This window comes from Populus alba, chromosome 1 (assembly GCF_005239225.2).
Source record: "Populus alba chromosome 1, ASM523922v2, whole genome shotgun sequence".
Lineage (NCBI taxonomy): Eukaryota > Viridiplantae > Streptophyta > Magnoliopsida > Malpighiales > Salicaceae > Populus > Populus alba.
In genome coordinates this window covers 10,773,881-10,795,315 of record NC_133284.1, presented here as the reverse complement: position 1 = coordinate 10,795,315, position 21,435 = coordinate 10,773,881, and the positions used below count along the sequence as shown (strand labels likewise).

Genomic DNA, 21,435 nt, shown 5'->3' with positions numbered 1-21,435 from the left:
TTTTGAACTTCTTCAATTTTGAGTTATGGCCCCGCCAGGAAAGAAAAAAAATCCACGAGGGATGATTCTTAAAAAGAGAAGAGAAAAGGATTAAATCACGTTTTAATTTATCGGTGTTTGATAATGTGATTAAATTATGTTTTTTAATTAATTGTTTATATTTTTAAATTATTTTAATGTGTTGATGTAAAAAATAAATTTTAAAAAATATTTTAATACATTTCAAAACAAAAATTACTTTAAAAAATACATTAACACTATCACAAACAACACCCTACAATCCTCATGTTGCATAATATAAACTGACATATTGGCCCGCACTCTACAGCGGGTCAATAATATTTTTTTATAAAATATAAAAATATATTAAGAGTATAAATAATATTTTAAATGTTTCGGGTCTAGCAGTTGTGTTAAGCTCAAGTCTCTTAGGTCTGACGACATGTCAGACCTATGAGTCTTGGATCTGATGGCTATGTCTTCACTTAACACGTGCTAGTAGATTTTGAAATAAATAATAATAATAAAAAAAAAAAAAGACAACGCTTCTCTTGATATTCTAAACATTTACAGTGTGGTCTCCAATATAAATACTCTATGTTTACAATTTGATTTATAATATAAATATTTTATGTACACAGTACTAACACAATTATTTTTCAACACGTTTTAAATTATAGAAGAATGTGATTCCATTTATACACCTTTAACCAATTTAAAGGTGTAACTTAACTCATTAAGTTTTTAGGTTTGCTCTCCAATAATCATGAGTGTGAGTTTTCTCGGGATCACTGAAGGCTTACATTGTCGTTAATTTTAAGACCTGTAAGATTAATTAAAATACATGCAAGCTGATCTAGACAACACATTAATAATAATAATAAAAAAGTAAACATACAGGTTAATGCGTTGATAAATATAATACATCCATCAGTATGTGCTCGCTTTATGATTGAAGATAGGCCCCTCGGACCTCCTCCTGTACGAAAATTATCCCTCAACTTCTCACAGACACAGTAATTTATTACCTGAGACATGAAGAGGGTTTTGAAAAATGATAAAAGGTTATTTTTTAAAGAAATTTTTAAAAAATTATATTAAAATAATATTTTTTTTTATTTTTTTTAAAAATATATTATTATTATATCAATACATCAAAATGATTTAAAAAAATTAAATTTAATCAATATCTGTTTTGGGCTGCACTCCTAAAACAAGGGGAAGTAATTAAAAGATATAATTTTCCTTCTTCACTATCTATATGAGCAATGAAGGAGGTGGTTTTTTTTTCCCTATATTTTCCACTCTATTTTTTTATCATTATTTTTTAATATTTTCTTGATTTGAAATTTATTTTTATAAATTATTTTGATTTGTTTTTTATGACATTATCATAGTCTTAAACAAACATTCTAATATTTGATTTGTGTTTAGTTTGTACTCGATTTTAGAAGTGTTTATTTTTATTATTGTATAATTAAGAAAAAAATAGTTTTTTTTTAGTTTTTAAATCCAGCAGAGTCCATCACCTAAATTGCGAATTTAATGAGTTAAACCGCGAAACTCGGGTCAATCTAATATGTATCAGGTATTTATAAAAATAAAATAAAAAGTTATCAGCGCATGACACATCTTTTAGTCTCCAAAAATACCAGACCGTCGTCTCAGACAAAATATCCCAGGACAACACTTTTTCTTGATCGAAGTGTTTTGTTAGAATCATTACTGTTTATGTGGCGACTTGATTTATTTTTCTTCATCTTTTTTTCTCTTTTCGCTACTGAAATAAAGTTAAAAAAAATTTCCTAAATTTTCTAAATATCGTTCTGAAATAAAAATAGACTTTTATTCTAGAAATAAAACTACAAATTAGAGTGCTTATGTTCTAACTTTATTTTCAACCAAAACTTTCTTGTTTGTGTTTCTCCCTACATCTCCATGTGAGTGACATTTTTAAAAGTTCTCCGCGCCAACATTGTATTATTATCATTTTTTAATACACTTGCGTCAAAATTTTTTGGCTATTATTTCCATAGAATTGAAAGTTGCTTTTAGAATAATGAGAGACTGTTTTCTAAGTAACAAATATTCTGATGAAAGTTTTCCTTAAAAAAAAAACATCTATGAAAAAAAAGTATTTTAGTCAAAGAATTATTTTTTATCCTTATTTTAAATCGTATTGATTTTTTTTTTGTATGTTTTCTAGATGCTTTTTATTTTTATTAAATGACATTTATATATTTAAAAAAATTGAAGATATCAATAAAAAGCAACAATTTTTACTAGAAATTTATTTCATTTCAATCGAATTTAATTTATTTCCCCTTCTATAAAAAAAAAACCGTTTCATATAATTAAGTTAACAAAATTAAAGGGCTTTCCACAGTGTATAATTAGATATATTTATCCGCGCGCGTTTCTCAAACTTCATGACTAATCTTTAGTTAGATTAAGATTTTTATTTAATATTTATGAGCATACATAATCCTAATCTATTGTATTAAAATTTGAGTTAATAATTAGGATTTTTTTTACTGCTTTAAAATATATTAGCGACACTTTGAAATTCTTTTTTATGTAAGAACACTGGCCCAACACATAACGTAACGTGGCCCAATTACTCCGTGACTGCTGGATAAACAAATTCTAAAAACCCGTTATATAATCTCGGTCCCAGTATTTTTTAAAACCACGGCCATCACTGATCAGCCTCTAGAACGGGATAAACAATGAGGCCCAATAATGGCCCATTTACAGTTAGAAAGCAAGATGTCCAATACCATTGCAGAAAGAGATGGGAGTGGTTAGTTTTAGCTTTTCACCACAAAAAATGCTTCCATGCTAGACACTAGCCTTGCGCCATGCTTTCTTGAATTTTCTTCTTCCTCCTCCTCTTCTTTTGAAGATACTAACCTGTCACTGTTACCAATAACACCATGTTACCGTGGAAACCCTCAAGTATTAACCTGCAAGAAGGTTTTTGTCACCCTTTATATATATACTAGTCTTGATACCCGCGCGATGCCGCGGGTGTCAAAATCTGTAATATTTTTTTTTTGCACATGTTACATGGGAATAGATAGTATATTCACAAAGTTAGTTGCAAAAGTCAAGTTTAGATAGTTAACAAAGTTAGTTGCAAAAGTTAGTTCAAGCATAACAAAAGCAGCGAGAGGTAAATATTTTATGTTTTATACATATAGGTAGAGAATTGGACGTGAATGAGCAGCAAGCTGTATCAACAACGCATATGATGAAGACGCCCAATCAGGTTGTGATGTTGGAAAAGCAAGCATTGACTAACCCAATGTTAATTGGTTTCCTATTGGAAAAAATCAGTGTAACTGTAAGTTATAAATTTTATACAGCAACAAATATTAAATTTTTTAAAAGATAAATCAGTAATGAGAAATGAAGATGTCATTATTGTTGAGCATGTGAGTTCATAAAGAAGGGAAACTAATTAGAAGTAGATGCTTACTTTTTCAGGTGATGAAACGGAGAGGCGCTGCTTCTTTGAAAGTTGAGGTGCAGGATTGTCATCATCTTTGTAGAGAAGCTCCTTTGATGAGTCTTCGTTGAAGGGTTTTGGGTGGGGAAGCTGGGTGCTGAATCATATGTTAAAAGGAAGTACTCAAGGAATGAGAAATGTAAACAATGTGAATGAAAGACAAAACAATTTATTTATTAGTAGAACAATTAAGTAATAACTTTCATAGGATGAATGTAGAGCAAATATGAGATAGTGGTGTCTTGGAAGTTAATATCTTGAAATCAAAAAATAAAAATAAAAATAATGATATAGTTGAAAAAAGATTCCACGGGATGATATTTGCATGCTAAATAAGATATTAAGAATGAAAGGGAAGAGTATTTATAAAGTTGTTGATCAGGCAAGGAATAATTATTAAAGGAATGCATATCAAAGAAATGAGATAGTGGCCTCCGTTGGTGTGTCATGTTTGCACTGGAATTATTTGTTATGTGTGGGGAGGCAAAACAAACCTGTCGTGTGGCTCAACATCATTGAAGGTTAATGCTCTTTTTGACTGGCGATGGCAGCTGTCATGGAACGTGTCTTTTTATGGAGAGGTGTCCTGCTGTGAAGTTGGAGTCTGAATCTGAGATTGATCTACATCCAAGGGATCTGCAACGTTTGGTGTTGGAGGGGTGAAAGTCCTTGAACTTCCAGCAGCAGAGGTTATTGAGGATGGCGTGTCAATGTTTTTAATGGGGCTAGGTGGGGTAACAGATGCTTCAGTTGGTATTTCATCAAAGATGTTGCAAACATATATCTCACATCTGCCGAGAACAGATTTGTATGCTCCAAATCGAAGCTGAAATATTTTTGTCTTGTTTAATTTCTCAATCATTTGAGGTGGAACAGTAAATGGGTCAGTGAATTGTTTGTCGAACACCAAATGATGAGCTGAAGCATTGAAAAAATACTCAGCTGTCTTGCCAGAGAGAAGAAAATTCGTGACATCTTTATCATCGTTGACGATGCAGTTAAGTCTGAACCTAAAAGATATGAAAAAGAGCTCTAGTTAAGAATGAAATAAAAGCATGGGTTAATATATGTTTCAGCTGAAAATTCAAGGATGTTTTGGTATGCATATTAGTTGAACCATGGGACTGGTGCAGAGGATGGATAGTCATGCTCCATGCACCGCAAATTATTAAGGAGTCCAGAGAGTGGCTTGTTGCAATCTGGACAGCTTTGACACCACCATCCCTTGAAGAGATCATAATCAACTATGAAAGCTTTACATGTAAATCTTTCATTCTGCAGGTGTCAATTAAAGCACAACGTCATACACTTTTTTTTCATAAAAATAAAGGCTATGCAGTGTTAGTGATTGCCAACAGCAGTGTAATCATAATATTATAGGGGTCTGGAACCAGCCATCAGATATAAAATTATAGGCCTTGAACTTCTATGCCATGATTCTTGATCCTAGACAATATATTTGACGATCTATCTTTATTAGATAATTGCTGGGCTTGGGCATCATGACATGAATTGCAATAAGTAACATTTAAAGAATAACATAATAGATACCTTGTGTTCGTATGGGTCCATACAGAGGATCTCTCTTATTGTTCTTCTATTTTCATTTATCTGAGTTTCCAATGAGAGGACAACTCCTGATGATGGAGGCAGCTGGTGTAAGTCAACAGCCATTTGAGCATAGCTACAAAAAGATAAAGAAAAAGGTGTTGAGAATTAATTTAAACATTAATACATAAATTGGATTTTAACAAATGCAAAAGGTTCGAAGAATATAGAAATTTACTAATGCTTGTATGCTAATAATTCTGGTATGTCCGGGTTAAAATACCAAACTGAAGCTGCGGTGCCAATTAGATTTGCAGATCCTATAAAAAATGTAACAACCACATATTTATCGGTGTATATTTAATGTGAAGAGGTTATGAAATTTGAACCGAAAATCTAATAACATTGAATGATGGTAGGCTTGATGATAGAACGAAGGAAACCTCTAAATTCAGAGACACGAAAACCAGCAAAAGCAACGATAAGAGGAGAATCTTGTTCTGCTAAAGAAGCGTCGTCAAAACTTCGAGCAATGTCACCCCATAAAGTGATACGAAGCTCCTCGCCTTTAAACAAAATAAAAGTATATTAGACTAATGCTAGGAGGAATTCAATATAATAAATAATTTGAATTTATCATTAACCGTATATTTTCAAGGATGAACTCCCTTTTGTCTTCAAGTGTTTGCCCCCGAACCAAAATCTTTTCAATTGGTTGTATTGCTTTCAGCCTACCGAGAACATCTATATAAATAATTGAATAGTCATGTTAGTGGAATGAAAAAACTATGCATGATACAGTTTGGTACATAAGGGTAAGAATGAAGAACACCTGTGAGAAGTCTTGATCCTTTTTCTTTGTTAAGGACATGTGCAAAATCTGTGAAATTAAAGTAATATCGTGGAATTGAAAGTGGGGGAGAATTGAGGCGAGTGACTTTGGTGTCAGACTTAAGATCAACAACAACTTCATGGCCAACAACAACATTCATGTAGCGATTTTCAAAGGTGTAGAAATTTTTGACTTCATAATATCCACCTTCAATAATGATTGAAGAAAAATGTGCAGCATCTCTAGATTTGGCTGATCCTTGTATTGCACCACCCTTGTTCATTAAAAAAAGGCAAATAATTGGTGACATTGCATAATTGCGTGGGAAATTAAAAAATGGACCAAAAAAAAGCATGCAAGCAGAGGCAAGAATTTGAAGAAAACAATAATAAAGATCATATTAGTAGATATGTTGCATACCTCACGATCAACAAATAGGCAATTGAAGTTTGTTGCTTGTCCATTTTGTTTTGGAATCCAAACACGACATACTCGAGCTCGGATTAAAGGGTAGAAAACATATTTTTTAATGTTGTGTAAATGAATAGCCATCACTCTGCATTTAAAAAAAGCAAGGAAAAATTGAACAAATAAGTGAATAATTAAACATGAGATTAAAATATAAACATAGTTGTAGATCTAAATGGAACCCAAATCTGAAAATATAAAGCTAATATGGCAGAAAAGTGTCATCATAAAAGCATAAATTCTATTTAATTGTAGGAAATGTAATTCAGATCATGAATACATGTGTATGATAATTGATTATTTTCATACATGTATGGTAGAGGTGAAAGTAGTATATGAAACAAATTAATCCTTAGGAACAACAAAAATCAAGAATTAGCATGTCTACTCATTACTCAATATTAAAATCACCCTAAGCATGGAGTAAGGGTGTGAAGAAAAAAAAAACTTACATGAAACTGTAAAGGCAAGGAGTGAAGTCGTTGATCCAAAGTAGAAAAATAAACAGCAGACGAAGTGACAGACTAACCTGAAAAGACATGAAAAGACTTTATGAAAAATAGAGGAGCATGAGAAATTATTGTCCGCATACAGCAAAAAACAAAAGGAGCAAAAACTTAAATATATTATAGTTAAAATGGAACTATTTTTTTTTTTTATGTTGAAAGAAGACTCGTAGATGTTCAAGGTTATGAATAGGAAATTTTAAGACACAAAAGATACAACAATGGATACAAAGATTACCTTTTGGTAATAATTGAATGATATCCTTGTAAACAATGTTTTTGGCATAACATGATGGTTTTCCTTCATGATCGAGGGAAATGATTTTAAGTCCATTCTTTGATGTAACTCTTGATAAAGCAACATATAATTGACCATGACTGAAAACTTGTTCTTTCAAAAAGACACCAACAATCTTAAGTGATTGTCCTTGGCTTTTATTAATAGTCATAGCATAGCAAGGCCTAATAGGAAATTGTCTCCGTTTGATTGTGAAGGGGCATTTTTTATCATTAACTGGAAAGACAATTCGTGGAATAAAAACTCGATCTCCAATGTTAGAACCGGTAATAATTTGGGCTTCAATAATTCGCTCGGCAAGCTGTGTAACAATAAGCCTTGTTCCATTGCATAAACCAGCAGAGGGACTAAGGTTCCGAAGTAACATAATCGGTGTGCCAATTTTCAAAGAAATACTGTGTTGGGGCACACCATTAAAGTCAAGCTGGTTGATAAATTCAATTGGATACAATAAATCGATGTTGTCAATATCACCAGAAGTTGTTTGGATAGAATCACAACTAAGAAAGTTGTATTTATGACCAGGTATAATATCAAGGATAAAATTATTAATCTCAGAAACAGTTAGGTTCTTCGGTGTAACAATTGCTCTGTCTTTAAAGTAGAATGGGTCAAGATGAGCCCTTTCAATGTCAGGATATATGGTAGAGACAATAGCTGCAATTGGAGAATCAATTACTTCAACCTGAAGCTCACATGGGATTTTGATAAATGCCGCATCATGATCATCCGAAACAGCCAAATCACATATTTGTCCATCACCAATTAAAAGGATCCACTCTGCAAACTGTCTAAGTTCATCCTTTTGGTATGGGCTTAAACCTTCAACTGATAGTCGCATATTTTGATTCAAAGTGAGGAATGTGAATGCAGACCATAGCAATGAGCTAGTAAAAGAAGCATTAATTATTTCTTCTTTTGTTCCTCCAGGTATAACAGGAAGAATTTGTCAGAAATCCCCACCTAATAAGACAGACTTGCCACCAAATGGATTGTTAAGTCTAAGAACATCTCGTAGAGACTTGTCCAAAGCTTCAAAACAGAATCTATTATTCATTGGAGCCTCATCCCAAACAATGAGTGATGTCATCTCCAGTAGTTGTGAAAGGTGAGTGTTGTGTTTAATCTCGCATGTTGAACTCTCATTAACTTCTAATGGAATTTTAAATCTAGAATAGGCTGTTCGCCCTCCAGGTAATAGAAGAGAAGCTATTCCAGATGAGGCAACAACAAGAACAATTGAACCTTCAGATCTAACTCGATTAATAATTGTATGCCATAAAAAAGTCTTTCCTGTTCCACCATGACCATGAACAAATATGAGCGCTTGTTTCTTTTGTAGTATAGATGTAATAACAAAATCATAGATGTTTCTTTGACATGGATTAAGAAGTGGCATAGCCAATGAATGGTTATTTCTAAGCTCAGCAAGATCATAGCTAAGCTTTTCCCTTAAAAGTTTGTTCCTGACTTCATCCATCAATCGACCATTTGGCATTGGAAGTTTATGATCTTCCAATGATGTCCCAGAAGCATTAAAAAGTTGCTCAAGCTCATACAACACATAGTTCTTAAGTTCGTCATCAGACAAACGAACGTTCAACATTGAGAAAGAAGATCTCAGATGATATTCAATGTCATCATGCATAGAGTGCCAAAATTGATCGAAAAGACTATTTGGATCAGCAACCTCACAAAACATAATAATATTAATAAAAAGTTGCCTTAGCTGCGGAGAAGAAGCTGTTGGAATAGCCTCACCAAATGCATCTGACCATTCTTTATCATCTCCTAAGAGTCCCAAAGCCTTGCATGCAAGTTGAAAAGTTGGAAATATTGTACCAGAGATTTGCCGCAAGTCTTCGAAGCTCTTTGCTCCTTTAATATGATTAAGTAACATTCTGAGAAAATACAACTCTCCAGCTGCAGGATGGACATACACAATGCGACCAAGGCAAAATCCACGTGATCTAACAATCCATTCTTTTTGCCTAGCATCCTAAACATACTTGTTTGGAAACTGTGAGTAAAATAGATCTCGTGCATCGACATCAACCCTGTTGCGCTCAAACCACTCTGTGAGCATTGTCTTATTAATGCCAGGTCTCCCAAGAACTGACGATAAGAATTGATTACCTGAAAAAAACACATGGTGTTGTAATGGCAGATGGACTTGAAGTCTTTCAACAGCTGGGCTCCTTGAATGGATTGGGAACTGGAATAACCGCCATACTGCTTCATATGGACAAATGAATCTACAATTTAGATAAGCTTGTATTTCATCATCAGTATCTTTTTTCATAACCATTCTGCATCGATCAGCTCCTTTGCTAACATACTTAAAAAGATACTTGATGAGCAGAGATTGACAAAAAATTTCAACATTAATGTGTGCATGGTATCGAAGCAAAAGTTCTTTGTTGTACGGGACAACATGACAATTTGACAGGGAAATACCATTTCTAACAATGTGACCCATAGGTTGCATGCGTCGTTTATAGTAAACAAAGCCATTCTCACCAAAGATGGTTGCATCTTTGTTTTTTTTTGGAAACTGTTTGGAACATTTATTCTTTTCCATACATTGAGCCTTTGGATTTGCAGCGCCGCATGGACCATGCATCATAAATTTTGAAACGATCTCATAGCAAATAGGATCTTGATGCTTGTCAGGTATTTCAGCTGAAATAATAGAGTCAACATCCTCAGGCGAACGGAATTTGAATTCTGGAGCTAGCCAAACTAACAAATGAGTATGTGGCAAACCTCTTTTTTGGAACTCCACAGCGCAAACATCTAAAAAGAGAAAATGCAAGTAAAGAAGTAAAAATGGATGTTTGTAGAAGGATAAAAATAGAAACTTGAAATTTAAGAAATCACGACATACTCGAGCTCGGATTAAAGGGTAGAAAACATATTTTTTAATGTTGTGTAAATGAATAGCCATCACTCTGCATTTAAAAAAAGCAAGGAAAAATTGAACAAATAAGTGAATAATTAAACATGAGATTAAAATATAAACATAGTTGTAGATCTAAATGGAACCCAAATCTTAAAATATAAAGCTAATATGGCAGAAAAGTGTCATCATAAAAGCATAAATTCTATTTAATTGTAGGAAATGTAATTCAGATCATGAATACATGTGTATGACAATTGATTATTTTCATACATGTATGGTAGAGGTGAAAGTAGTATATGAAACAAATTAATCCTTAGGAACAACAAAAATCAAGAATTAGCATGTCTACTCATTACTCAATATTAAAATCACCCTAAGCATGGAGTAAGGGTTGTGAAGAAAAAAAAACTTACATGAAACTGTAAAGGCAAGGAGTGAAGTCGTTGATCCAAAGTAGAAAAATAAACAGCAGACGAAGTGACAGACTAACCTGAAAAGACATGAAAAGACTTTATGAAAAATAGAGGAGCATGAGAAATTATTGTCCGCATACAGCAAAAAACAAAAGGAGCAAAAACTTAAATATATTATAGTTAAAATGGAACTATTTTTTTTTTTTTATGTTGAAAGAAGACTCGTAGATGTTCAAGGTTATGAATAGGGAATTTTAAGACACAAAAGATACAACAATGGATACAAAGATTACCTTTTGGTAATAATTGAATGATATCCTTGTAAACAATGTTTTTGGCATAACATGATGGTTTTCCTTCATGATCGAGGGGAAATGATTTTAAGTCCATTCTTTGATGTAACTCTTGATAAAGCAACATATAATTGACCATGACTGAAAACTTGTTCTTTCAAAAAAGACACCAACAATCTTAAGTGATTGTCCTTGGCTTTTATTAATAGTCATAGCATAGCAAGGCCTAATAGGAAATTGTCTCCGTTTGATTGTGAAGGGGCATTTTTTATCATTAACTGGAAAGACAATTCGTGGAATAAAAAACTCGATCTCCAATGTTAGAACCGGTAATAATTTGGGCTTCAATAATTCGCTCGGCAAGCTGTGTAACAATAAGCCTTGTTCCATTGCATAAACCAGCAGAGGGACTAAGGTTCCGAAGTAACATAATCGGTGTGCCAATTTTCAAAGAAATACTGTGTTGGGGCACACCATTAAAGTCAAGCTGGTTGATAAATTCAATTGGATACAATAAATCGATGTTGTCAATATCACCAGAAGTTGTTTGGATAGAATCACAACTAAGAAAGTTGTATTTATGACCAGGTATAATATCAAGGATAAAATTATTAATCTCAGAAACAGTTAGGTTCTTCGGTGTAACAATTGCTCTGTCTTTTAAAGTAGAATGGGTCAAGATGAGCCCTTTCAATGTCAGGATATATGGTAGAGACAATAGCTGCAATTGGAGAATCAATTACTTCAACCTGAAGCTCACATGGGATTTTGATAAATGCCGCATCATGATCATCCGAAACAGCCAAATCACATATTTGTCCATCACCAATTAAAAGGATCCACTCTGCAAAACTGTCTAAGTTCATCCTTTTGGTATGGGCTTAAACCTTCAACTGATAGTCGCATATTTTGATTCAAAGTGAGGAATGTGAATGCAGACCATAGCAATGAGCTAGTAAAAGAAGCATTAATTATTTCTTCTTTTGTTCCTCCAGGTATAACAGGAAGAATTTGTCAGAAATCCCCACCTAATAAGACAGACTTGCCACCAAATGGATTGTTAAGTCTAAGAACATCTCGTAGAGACTTGTCCAAAGCTTCAAAACAGAATCTATTATTCATTGGAGCCTCATCCCAAACAATGAGTGATGTCATCTCCAGTAGTTGTGAAAGGTGAGTGTTTGTGTTTAATCTCGCATGTTGAACTCTCATTAACTTCTAATGGAATTTTAAATCTAGAATAGGCTGTTCGCCCTCCAGGTAATAGAAGAGAAGCTATTCCAGATGAGGCAACAACAAGAACAATTGAACCTTCAGATCTAACTCGATTAATAATTGTATGCCATAAAAAAGTCTTTCCTGTTCCACCATGACCATGAACAAATATGAGCGCTTGTTTCTTTTGTAGTATAGATGTAATAACAAAATCATAGATGTTTCTTTGACATGGATTAAGAAGTGGCATAGCCAATGAATGGTTATTTCTAAGCTCAGCAAGATCATAGCTAAGCTTTTCCCTTAAAAGTTTGTTCCTGACTTCATCCATCAATCGACCATTTGGCATTGGAAGTTTATGATCTTCCAATGATGTCCCAGAAGCATTAAAAAGTTGTTCAAGCTCATACAACACATAGTTCTTAAGTTCGTCATCAGACAAACGAACGTTCAACATTGAGAAAGAAGATCTCAGATGATATTCAATGTCATCATGCATAGAGTGCCAAAATTGATCGAAAAGACTATTTGGATCAGCAACCTCACAAAACATAATAATATTAATAAAAAGTTGCCTTAGTTGCGGAGAAGAAGCTGTTGGAATAGCCTCACCAAATGCATCTGACCATTCTTTATCATCTCCTAAGAGTCCCAAAGCCTTGCATGCAAGTTGAAAAGTTGGAAATATTGTACCAGAGATTTGCCGCAAGTCTTCGAAGCTCTTTGCTCCTTTAATATGATTAAGTAACATTCTGAGAAAATACAACTCTCCAGCTGCAGGATGGACATACACAATGCGACCAAGGCAAAATCCACGTGATCTAACAATCCATTCTTTTTGCCTAGCATCCTAAACATACTTGTTTGGAAACTGTGAGTAAAATAGATCTCGTGCATCGACATCAACCCTGTTGCGCTCAAACCACTCTGTGAGCATTGTCTTATTAATGCCAGGTCTCCCAAGAACTGACGATAAGAATTGATTACCTGAAAAAAACACATGGTGTTGTAATGGCAGATGGACTTGAAGTCTTTCAACAGCTGGGCTCCTTGAATGGATTGGGAACTGGAATAACCGCCATACTGCTTCATATGGACAAATGAATCTACAATTTAGATAAGCTTGTATTTCATCATCAGTATCTTTTTTCATAACCATTCTGCATCGATCAGCTCCTTTGCTAACATACTTAAAAAGATACTTGATGAGCAGAGATTGACAACAAATTTCAACATTAATGTGTGCATGGTATCGAAGCAAAAGTTCTTTGTTGTACGGGACAACATGACAATTTGACAGGGAAATACCATTTCTAACAATGTGACCCATAGGTTGCATGCGTCGTTTATAGTAAACAAAGCCATTCTCACCAAAGATGGTTGCATCTTTGTTTTTTTTTTGGAAACTGTTTGGAACATTTATTCTTTTCCATACATTGAGCCTTTGGATTTGCAGCGCCGCATGGACATGCATCATAAATTTTGAAACGATCTCATAGCAAATAGGATCTTGATGCTTGTCAGGTATTTCAGCTGAAATAATAGAGTCAAACATCCTCAGGCGAACGGAATTTGAATTCTGGAGCTAGCCAAACTAACAAATGAGTATGTGGCAAACCTCTTTTTTGGAACTCCACAGCGCAAACATCTAAAAAGAGAAAATGCAAGTAAAGAAGTAAAAATGGATGTTTGTAGAAGGATAAAAATAGAAACTTGAAATTTAAGAAATCAAATAGAAATACCAGCAATTGTCCGTCCGAAAGGTTTTCCGGACTTGATGAATGACATCATATCAATTAGCTTGGAATGAAATACCCTTGCTATGATGTCAGGTTTGTCCTCAGGTTGATAGCTCCTTGTTTTTTAATTTCTCGGCGAATTTCAGGCCAATTAACATTGCAGGTAAATGTGATAAAAAGATCAGGATTCCCATAACACCTACATATGGCCATAGCATCTTGGTAATTATTAACCATATACCGAGGGCTTCCTGTTAAAGATGATGGAAGTATAATTTTCCCTGTAGTTGATCCATCAATATCACCTCTAGTAACAGCATCATGTATTCCCTTGTAATGCTCACTTCTAAGATTTTCTTGGTTTGCACGTATAAAATCCAAACGTTCCTCTTCAACATTAACAAATGCATCAACCAAAAATTGCTGGTACAATCGTCCGCATTTTATGAGAGTGCTTTCTTGTTTTTCTCTTTCATGAATGAGATAAGCATAATAGGCTCTCATTGAAACCTTTTGCCTTTTTTTAGGTGGTTGCTGCTCTTGATGAGCTAATGGAATATCAGTGTGAAAACCATCCTCACCATATGGAAAAAGAAGTGGATAATGAAGGGACATAAATTTTGGATGAAGCTTTGAGATCCTCTGAAGTGTTCCAGATAAACTTTCAATAATTATGTCCCGATCAGATTGACAATGACCAATGTCCCCAACAACCAAACCACCAATGTCATTTAAAGAAGGATCATCGTATTGCCTTGAGTCATCATCTCTTTTACCAATTAACCGAAGTTTGAATTCTGGAACCTCGACATCCCCAAACCTTTGCCCAGCATGACAGAACAAACGAACCAATTGATTAGATGAATCAAGCATATTGATTAGACCAACAACAATCTGACTATCCAAGCTTGATTGAAAATTTTCATTGCAGAATGGTTGCAGCCGGTTAGAAACCTCATTATCTGTATCGAAAATATAAAGTTGTGCAAACTTGGGGCCTCTATTATCCATGGGAAGAAGAGAACCCATAAGATGGTGGCAATATCCATTGACCTTAAAAACATAAGATCCAGGCCGAGAATTAACAGAATGATCTACCACAGCCCCTATGGACGTGAAAGCGAACATTGAGTTATAAGCACGAATTTCACGTCGAAACTTTTTGGACGATGAACCAATGTGTGGGTTAAGGAGGTTATCAAGATAGTTAGGTGTTTCTTATGGAGCAGGAAGCACAACCTTCCCACTATTACAACAAAGTGTAAAGCATGGGTTTGTTTTGGCTGAACGGGCCAAGCGTTCTTGCAAACCAAAAAGAGCGTTGCAATGGTTACACTTGTATGTTTTATCCCCAAAATCAATGTATTCAATTAAATAACCTGTAAAAAATAAAGTTAAGAGAGTTGAACGAATGATATAAAAGAGGCAATCATAAATACAGGTGAAATGGATACAAAAGGTACATGATTGGATTACATACGCTTTTTTTTTTTTCTGATATGATGCCTGGCTTATAGTAGATTGATGATTAAGGGTTTGCTCAGAGAATCCTTCAGATTCATTACAGTGAAATGAAGCAAGGGCGGTAGACTGTGGAGGATTGGATAACCTTGCTGCATTAATTTCATTACTTTCAGTTTGCACTATGTTGCTTGATAAGGAGAAGGTGGTTTGTATATCTATGTGATGGCGTGAACAAACCAAAGTGCCAACCCCTTGAGTATGTTGTGGAGCAGATGGTGTATTTGAAGAGCTCGGGTTATCGGATAGCAAGATTCTATCAACAGGGGTTTCGTAGTCATTCAAGACAAATTGTGAGTATGGAGAAGATGACACATACTCATCCGGTTGAACATGTCCGTGAGGACTTGTCATGTTGTTGCTCTAAATAAACCATACAAATAAAAAACCAAAGTAAATGAAAGAAAAACACAAAAAAACCATGATTAGTACAGGATCATGGCTAAGTGAAGGAAAACACAGGGATAGAGAAAATGCTAATGGCATGCACTTTCTAAAGAAACCATGTAAACACAGGGATAATTACAAAAAAAATGAAATTAGGTGCTGGCCAAAGATTAACTATCTTGGAAGGTGAAGGAATGATATTAGACTGAAATGTTCGATATATCATAAGACATGATGATAGGGTAGGCTTAGCTAAAAACATAACTCTTTGGTTCAGGAAAGGATGAAGATATAACAATAAAATGTTAAGTGATTAAAAAAAGACATTATATGTTGCTAAATATAGAAATACCATAATCATGATTAAGCATGCAAGGAAATAGAAATGGATAAAGTAAATAAGAGAGATGCATAAAATAAACCTGAGAAAATACTGATGATAAAAAAAAGTAGCCCCTTCAAAAGACCTGAAAAACAAAATTAAATTTTGATTAATATGTGCAAGGATAAACATAAACAGACATGGGGCATAAGATCTGGAGAATCAGGCATGAAAGAACAAACAAAAATTAAAATAAAAGATGAGGCAACATATTTAGGTAAAAGAAATTAGTATCACAACTCCAGCAAGTACTACAAAAAACACAAATGAAGAAAGGGTAAGAAAACCAGAACAAAATGGTATAAGCTGCAAAGAATAAGGGCAATAATTTCTACAATCTATCACAATCCTGGTAAATGCAAAAGAAAAAAACAAAGGAAAGTAACAAAATCAAAACAAAATCGTATAAGCTGCAAAGAATAAGGGTTATAATATTTGTAATTTTTTTTTATCAAAAGACCTGAAAAACAAAGTTAAATTTTGATTAATATGTGCAAGGATAAAAATAAACAGACATGGGGCATAAGATATGGAGAATCAGGCATGAAAGAACAAACAAAAATAAAAAAAAAGATGAGGTAACATATTTAGGTAAAAGAAATTAGTATCACAACTGAAGCAAGTGCTTCAAAAAACACAAATGAAAAAAGGGTAAGAAAACCAAAACAAAATGGTATAAGTTGCAAAGAATAAGGGCAATAATTTCCACAATCTATCACAATCCCGGTAAATGCAATTACAACTTAGAAGACCTCTCATCTTCACCCATCATTTTTTATTTTATTTTTTTAACAATAAGGTATTATTTTTTATCGATTTTTACGTATCAAATCCAAGTGCTTCCATTAATTCTTGAGCAAGCCTTCAATATACGATTTATGTCCCGAGATAATATTTATGATTATTTTTTAAAATATATTAAATATATTATTTTTTTCAAAAAAAATTTTTTGAAATTAGTATATCAAAAATAATTAAAAAATATTAATTTTAAATGAAAAAAAATACAATTTTTAAAATTTTTTTAGAAACACTTTTGAAATGCCAAAACAAACTAAATATTTTCTTTAATGATAAAAAATAAAAATAAAAATATGGAAAATAAATCCACGAACTATATAATTAAAATCTTGAAAAGCTTTATTTAAAAGAATACCATGTATGTTTTAGTACATAATAGTTAACCATATTTTTTTATGTCACATACATTAATTTTGATATTTTCAATGAATGTTGTAACACTCTAAGGAATTAAATCTTTTTTAAAAAAACAAATTATTTTCATTTTCTTGGTTTATGTTATAGTTAACCATTAATTAATTTATGTAAATACCAATCTTAATATATCATTACATTATTTAATTTATGCATATTATTCTTAGGTATATAAGTTTTATACATTTCAATTGCATTTAGATTGCTTGACTATATCAAAATTCAATTCTTCTGAAATAGTATATTAAATTAAATATATTTTTAAAATAATTTTAAGAGTTTAATTTTTTACATCGATTTAATATATTCAAAATAATAATAATTTTCTAGCTTTTTATCTCTTAGTATATGGAGTTTGGATGTACTTGAGAAAAGCAAAATGAAAACAATGTAGAAATGTAGATAGAATGAACTCCATGTATCTTTTGCTTTTGAAAATTTAAAAATCTACTTTAGAATTATTTTATATAAATTTTATTTTTATATTTATCTCAATAAATAAATATATTTACATTTCACATAATTAAAGTGAGTGTTTGAAAGTGTAGTAAATATTTTTTTTTTTCAAATATATTTTATCTTGAAAATACATTAAAATAATATAGATTTTTTATTTTTTAAAATTATTTTTAATATTAACGCATCAAAACAATTTAAAATATTAAAGAAATTAATTTTTAAGCTGCAAAGAATAAGGGCTATAATCTTTGTAATTTTTTTTTATGTCAATAAATAAATATATTTATATTTCACATAATTAAAGTGAGTGTTTGAAAGTGTAGTAAATATTGTTTTTGAAAATATATTTTTTCTTGAAAATACATTCAAATAATATAAATTTTTTATTTTTTAAAATTATTTTTAATATTCATGCATCAAAACAATTTAAAATATTAAAAAAATTAATTTTTAAGCTGCAAAGAATAAGGGCTATAATCTTTGTAATTTTTTGTTAGTCTATTTTTTCTTTCAAATTTTTTGCGGGCGTTAAAATCTAAATTTCTATAATCTTAAATTTTGTTTCTTACCGAGCTCTATTTTTTCTAAATTATGAACACCCTGCTTTATGTTTTTTGTAGCTTGCCTTTGGAAGATAAAACTTTATGAGTTGTTGTTTGGTAGAAAGCGGAAAGTTTCTTGTGATCAAAAAATAAGTGCTTGGTGTAATTTATAGCAACTTGGCAAGGAGACCAGGGATGGGGCAATCTAAATTTATTGCTTTGTGTGTCCTGGCCAGTGCTAATGTTGGGACTATTTGTGGGGCTGTTATCAAGATAATACTGTTTTGGCTCATTGCTCGATGGGAAATATAAATAATACATGATGGGAGATAGCCCGCTATCTCGTCCCAATCCTGCATCAAAAGAAGTAAAATTTCCACTAAAATTTAATTTCGTTTTAATATGTTGAATTTCTCTTATTATTAATAAAGGCAAGCAATTAGTACGTACTTAATTATTAATAAAGGCAAGCATCATCACAAATTCTTAAAAGAAGCCCTAGCTACTTGCCAGAACACAACAATTGGAAAGGCAGTGCCAAGAATTTAGAGTCCTTTTTGACACAATAGATGGAAACAAAAACTGGGGGGTGGAGAGCCAAAATTTTCAAACGCTTTTCCATATAAAGATCCCTCGTGGTGGTTAAGGCCTAGAAAACAGCCTCAGCTTTAGGGCACCATGCTTTGCCTCCAAAAAAACCCTCCACTGTCCATCTCTCTCTCTCTCCTTTTCCTGTGGAAACGTGTCGTGTAACTACTGTACATTAAAGAGAGAATCGTGCATGCGGGAATATAAGATTAGGTAGAGTTCGTATAGTATGCGTGCGCCCCGATATTACACAGCTGCCTTAACATAAAGCTCCCCCCTCCTTTATGTTTTTTAGTCACTTCTCTTCTTCTTCTTCTTCTTCTTCCTCTCAAGTCTCAACCAAATTAAGTGGCAATCAACTGCAACGGTACTCTTCGTTTCTGTTCTCACACCATAGTGGTAGCATTCAACTTTGTGGTTATCAAACCCACGTTTAATTCTTTCCTTCAAGAAAGGCCATTTAGACAGTATCCTACTCATTTCCATGAGAGGAGTAACCTTTCAAGCTTCCATTCGTGCAAGCTAGAGATGGTTCTTCCATAACGAAGGATAATTACATGCATGGGTGCATCCATGCAAGGGGAATCGAGCGTTCCTGGTCCGACTGATTACTATATATTTATGTGAATTTTGCTTCTACAGTTGTACAATCATCAGTCCTTGTTTTCATTACAGATTGATCCTCTCTTTGTTCCTGTTCTTTTCCTTATCGAGCATTATTTATTTTCTTTTGAGAGTTAGGATTGTATGATCTGTATTTGATTTTATATCATCTACCCAAATTGCTCCGTTTCAAATAACCCATCAACAACATCGAAGACCATGTTTCGGTCAACTCTCTCTCTTTTATCTCTCATGCAAATAATGCAGGGACCCCGACTCAATGCCGAGAGAGATGTGGGCTCGATCACTTCTGAGAGTGAAACACTCCTAGAAGAGAAAGGTCTTTCTTTTACAACTCATGTAACTCGGAATCATGCATAACTCAGTAGAATAAATCATAAGCCGCTTCTGCTCTGCTTTTAACATTGATTCCTGCCTCAGCTTTCGTGAGCATGATACCACTCGCTTTTCCTAGCTAATTTAGTCTATCCCTCAATTTATCTTCACGACCACTATCAAAACCTCTCTTTTCACTCTCTGATTTCAAAAGCAACCGAGAGACCACGACGACGTGTCTTTTAATTTTCGATGGAGAAGATGGAGAATGTTTCCACAAGGGCGACCTCGCTGGTACTGCTGGTCCTTATGACAGAAGCGTGTTCCTTTGCTTCAAGAACGCTGATGCGTGGCTACCTCATGTTGAGGAAGATGATCCACCGAAAGTCGTCTCCACCGCTTTGAAAACTCGCAAAGACAACATCACTGTCAAGGTAAGTTCATCTTCTTTCAAAGAGTTTTTTTTTAATTATTTATTAATAATTTTGATTGGTAGACGAAGGCGACGATCTGCGAAAGAGGAGAAGGAACCGAGTTTGAGAACAGATTTTTAAAAGTTTATTACTGAAGAAGAATTTGAAGTCTGTTCCCTCTGGAGTTGAAATTTTTTTTTTAGGATTAATTCTAATATGTGATAGTTTATGAGCATAACAGCTATGTGCCAAAACCAGAAAGAAGACACAAACGATGAAAAGAGCCACAAACGATGCACAACCAAACTGCAGAATCAGACACAAACGGAAAGACACTTTATGCCTAACGAAATATAAAAACACAACTCCAAGCAGACTTTTTACATCGGCAGAGCTTATGAAAATCCCCTTGGAGACTAATCAGTGGAATTAAATGATCTTAGATTGAGCCGGATTGCAAAAGGGAGAAATGGAGCACCAAATATATGTAACCAATTCCTAATAATACTAATTAGAAATTAATAATTAACCAAATGGCTATTTCCTTTGGCAAAGCAGATTGCAAGAAACAGGTAATTAATTACTCATGTATTCTGCAGGGTTTTTTTTTTACAGTATTCATGCATGATTTGCGTGGAAAAGCAAGAAGAGAAGAAGCAACCTGGCCTGGGGGAGGTGCTTGCTGTTGTTGTTGGTCTGTCGTGAGGATGGTGGTCCACGGTGGAGCTGTTGGTGGTCGTCGGTGGAGCTACTGGTGATCCACTGCAGCTACTGGAGAAGGCAGAAAAACAACGGTGGATGTTGATTGCTAGTGTGGCTTTTGGCTGGGGAGAAGGAGACGTAACAATATACTCAAATAACAGAAATGGCAAGCAAAATGGAACAGGAAACAATGAAAACGGAAAAGCAAGCATGTATGTATAATGATGCCAACGCCACATTTATTTAATGCACCACTCAGAAGATCATTTAATTATTTTAAAGGTGATAAGATGGCAGACAATTCAGTATTCAAGGAAAAGAAGACCCGATTACAGGGAAAAAAAAAAACGGGCAGCCTAATTTTTCAACCATCATGATGTCGTTTTTTTAAAACCTATACAGTGATAATATATTTCGTGGGAAAGCGAAAACATCCAACAATAATGCAGAGACGATGGCAGGGAAAACCGTGGGGAAAGCTACAGTACTTTCCCCACGCGTTTTAGAGTTCTTTAATATATATATATATATATATATATATATATATGGGTGGGTGGGGTTA

General features: G+C 33.5%; 2 protein-coding genes and 2 long non-coding RNA genes across 4 annotated transcripts; all 4 read right to left on the bottom strand.

The window, feature by feature from the left end:
• Positions 1-3,256: 3,256 nt before the first annotated feature.
• LOC118036079 (uncharacterized) lies at positions 3,257-4,479 on the bottom strand. The gene is made up of 3 exons (XR_004685304.2): positions 4,006-4,479; positions 3,482-3,608; positions 3,257-3,322 (listed from the first exon to the last, which is right to left on the bottom strand). It is a non-coding gene; the product is annotated as an uncharacterized lncRNA (long non-coding RNA).
• Positions 4,480-6,883: 2,404 nt separating this feature from the next.
• On the bottom strand, positions 6,884-8,004 carry LOC118036085 (uncharacterized). Its single transcript, XM_035041785.2, has 2 exons — positions 7,104-8,004; positions 6,884-6,888 (listed from the first exon to the last, which is right to left on the bottom strand). The coding sequence occupies exons 1-2, from the start codon at positions 8,002-8,004 to the stop codon at positions 6,884-6,886; spliced, it is 906 nt and encodes a 301-aa protein (XP_034897676.2).
• Positions 8,005-8,112: 108 nt separating this feature from the next.
• LOC140955967 (uncharacterized) lies at positions 8,113-9,404 on the bottom strand. Its single transcript, XM_073411474.1, has 2 exons — positions 9,300-9,404; positions 8,113-9,162 (listed from the first exon to the last, which is right to left on the bottom strand). The coding sequence occupies exons 1-2, from the start codon at positions 9,402-9,404 to the stop codon at positions 8,113-8,115; spliced, it is 1,155 nt and encodes a 384-aa protein (XP_073267575.1).
• Positions 9,405-10,478: 1,074 nt separating this feature from the next.
• LOC118036075 (uncharacterized) lies at positions 10,479-20,993 on the bottom strand. Its single transcript, XR_004685303.2, has 3 exons — positions 20,833-20,993; positions 16,056-16,100; positions 10,479-10,555 (listed from the first exon to the last, which is right to left on the bottom strand). It is a non-coding gene; the product is annotated as an uncharacterized lncRNA (long non-coding RNA).
• Positions 20,994-21,435: the final 442 nt, after the last annotated feature.